General features: G+C 63.8%; 1 protein-coding gene across 1 annotated transcript in view; it reads right to left on the bottom strand.

Annotated features, from left to right (window-relative positions):
• Window positions 1-3,362, bottom strand: part of VOLCADRAFT_100610 (uncharacterized protein) — a gene marked incomplete at both ends in the record, with an annotated part of 22,844 nt that overhangs the window by 15,402 nt on the left and 4,080 nt on the right. Inside the window, 3 exons of the mRNA XM_002959160.1 lie at window positions 65-2,232; window positions 2,302-3,164; window positions 3,232-3,264. Of these exons, the coding sequence (XP_002959206.1) occupies window positions 65-2,232; window positions 2,302-3,164; window positions 3,232-3,264 (3,064 nt within the window). The remainder of the gene's footprint in view (window positions 1-64; window positions 2,233-2,301; window positions 3,165-3,231; window positions 3,265-3,362) is intronic.

Here is a 3,362-nt window from a genome sequence, read left to right as displayed (position 1 = left end):
CCGTGTCGGCGGTGGTGTGGCCAACTCGTGATCCTTGATCCGCATCGCAACTGGCTTTCTCCACGTGTGTCAGGGCCGGCTCCACAGCAGCACCGCGCTTCTGGACAGGGACGTGGTCCGCATTCCACACCACAAGGCGCTGATTCTTGCGCTGTGCCTCCAGCATGATGAGCCGGGTGTTGAGTGTGTGGCGTGGTTCGTTCCTCTGCAGCACGACGCGCGGCTCGAGGTGTGCCAGGTCGGCCAAGTCGACGATGGCGCGGCTGTTGAGGTCATCGACCATCTCGGCTATGCGCTGCTCGGTGGCTGGCTCACCGCCGAACATAGAGGCGTACTCTGTCAGGCGACGACCAGAGGGGCTGCTGTCCTGGCGCTGCTGCTTCTCCAGCAAGAAGACCGTCTTAGCCAGGGATCGGTAAACCCGGAAGCCCTCAAGTATGCAGCTCTGAGTCTGGGGGACGGCCCGGGGCCGGCGTGCTGCTGCTTCAGGTTGCTGCTGACCGCCTTGAGATCCAGCGGCGGCCTCATTAGGGTCGCCATCGTTGGCCTCCTCTCCGTGCAGAGATTGCGCGGTTGGGACAGAGGGTGAGAACTGGGGGTTGCATTCCACAGCAGCGGCGTATCGGTAGAGGGGCGGGCCACCTGGCTTCGGGTGCTGGAACTCGTCGCCAGTGTTGGCGCTGGGACGGCCGCTGAAGATGGTGGCGGCGGGGTGGTCGCCGGCGAGATGCGGTGGCGGTAACAGGTGACGGGTGCAGGACTGGTTGCACGCACCCAGGTGGTCCAGGCTGTTCATGCCAATCTCGTCAATGATGAGCGCACCATCGCCGACATTACGATGCACCTGTAGGCTGGCTGCGCTGCCTTTCCTGACGCTGTCCGCTCGGTTGCTGCCAGCAGATAGGGCGAACATGGCGTGGGTAGAGAGGCTGCGATGTACCGGCGTGCTGAAGGCAGTTGCAGCAGCCCATGAGTAGGCGCAGGTGGCCGCCCAGTGCGGGCAGCCATGCTGGAAGGTGTACCACAGGAGCGCTTGTACGAACTGGCTCTTTCCGGTACCGGGCTTGCCCTCCACAAGCATCTGCAGTGGGTCGCCAGGGTTGGGCTCATCATGGCGATCGAAGTACCGAGCCATGAGCATGAAGGGCACGGCCTGGTGGGGGGCAAGTGTGAACAGCTCGATGGTGTCGTCGATGCTGGGCGGCTGGGGGAGGTGCACATAGATGGGCATGCGAACCTGTTCAGTCCGCTCAGGAGTGCCAGGCATGCGCACGATGGCGACCAGGGGTCCGCTGGTGGGGCGGTGCAGCTCGACATGAGGGGTATCCATCTCAGGTGTGGCCGTCAGTCCCGCGTGGGCGCCCCCATCTGCCTCAACAGTGCCGGCTGCTGCTGCAACGAGATACCGCTTCAGACGCTTTGTTGCTTCAGTCAGGAGGGGCAGGTCCGCTGGTGTGATCCGACGGCTGAAACGATCGCTGCCTGCACCATGGCCGTCCGCTAAGGCCGGGGCTCGGCAGCGTCGTGCTGCATCATAGGCATACATGCCAGCAGCGTTGGTGCAGTCAAACAGGTCCGTAAGAGCGACGGCGGCGAGGTCGGTGCCAGCCGTCGGATACTCCTGACCTGGGATGTACACGAAGTGCTCCAGCTGGTCCTCGGCAGGCGGCTGTGTTTCAGGATCAGGCCTGAGATGCCCGCGGATGCCGTCATCGGCATCTCCATCCGAAGCGCTCGTGCTGTCACCTTCAGGCAGCGCGGCTGCTGCCGCTGCTGCACGCTGCTGGCGGCGCCGTTGGTTGTACTCCGCCTGACGGCGGGCTTTCCCAGCGTGGTTCTCTTCGATGTTGTCCAGCAGCACCGATACATACACCTGGTACGAGCGACCTGCCTCGGTAGTGCCCAGCTCTGCCCACCAGGCGTCGTAGGCTTCCTTTACAGTCAGCCCGGTGGGGATGGGCTGACCCCGGTGAGCCTTGAAAGTACCCAGGACAAACGCGTAGTACTGCGCCATGCCCGCAGCAGAGGTGCCAGGGCGGGGCCGGCGGGGAAGAGAGCCTCCAAGCTGTACGTAACGCGGCCGCGGCAGGCGGACGTGGACATGTGTTCTGTAGAGCGGATGCGTGCCGTGGAAGGCCACCAGGCGGGGCAGCTCCGTGGCTGTCTGAGACGTTGGCTGGTCGAGTGTCGCTGCAGCTGTAGGAGCAGGTGGCTCAGGGGGAGGGGCCGGGGCTGCAGTCAGCAGAGGCACAGGGGCAGGCACAGGGGCGGTTATGGGTGTGGCTGGGGTAGTGCGCTTACGGCGTCGAACTGCCACCGGGATCTGTAGGCCCAATCGCTCTCGGTGCGGGTGCTGAGCTGGCGGCACACGTCGGACCTCATAGTTGGAGGAGATGTTGTACACGCTGCAATCCAGGCCGCTGAGTTCTTCCCCGCGCAGCATGTAGCTCTGCACGGCGTTGGTCACTGTATAGCCCTCCTGCTCCTCAGCCTCCACCAGTACCGCCGCTGTGGTCGCCGCCTCAGGAGATTGCTCAGCGCCCGCAGATAGCGCTGTGAACGCGTCTACCTGCAGGTATGCGCACTCGAACGTCGCCTCGAAGGTGGAATGACCGTCCAGCTTCATGGCGACAAGCGCCATACCAGCCGTAATGGAAGCGGTCATGCGATGCACGGTGGCACACATGTTGCCAAACGCAGTGGGCCCACTGGCACCCGGATTCGGCATCCTTCCAGCTAGCAGAAAATCCTGCACTCGGGTAAGAGCGTTGCATGTCAGCTGCGCCTGGCTGTCGTTGATGCTCTTGCCAGTGTACTTCGTGCTGTAGTAGGCAGAGTCGCGGGCGCGGTCAGCAGCAGGCTGCAGTAGCGCACAGTCCCCCTGTTGCTCTTCAGGGCGGGCCAGTTGCGCTGCTGCCTCTGCCGTGTAGACGCGATCCACCTCGCACGCCAGAGTAAACAGCTGGTTGCACCCAAATGCCAGTGCTGCAGCTGGCACGTGCAGTACAATGTTCGGGCCCAATCGCGGCAGAAGGAAGAGGCCACCGGTGCCAATCCACTGAAAGGCGCTGCGCAGGACACGAGGGAACGCCATGCCACAGCTATCATCCGTGCCACGGCAGCCGTGTCGCTTGCACGTGTCGTTATGTGTATGAGTAAGCGTGCTGCAAACGACGGCCGCGTGGTGTGCACGGCAAGCAGCGTGCCGGGAAGGCGGCGGGAGTCCGCCACCTGCACAGCCGGCGAGCCTGCCAAAATCGTACGCTGCAGGCGGGCAGGACTTGTCCACGGGCGGAGGTGCACGGCCATGCTGCTGGGCCTCTTTGACGGTCATGTCCATGACGTAGTGTTCTGGACCGTGG

This window comes from Volvox carteri, assembly GCF_000143455.1.
Source record: "Volvox carteri f. nagariensis unplaced genomic scaffold VOLCAscaffold_130, whole genome shotgun sequence".
NCBI classification, from domain to species: Eukaryota; Viridiplantae; Chlorophyta; class Chlorophyceae; order Chlamydomonadales; family Volvocaceae; genus Volvox; species Volvox carteri.
Note: the sequence above shows the minus strand (reverse complement) of the source record. Positions and strands in the feature narration are given on the sequence as shown.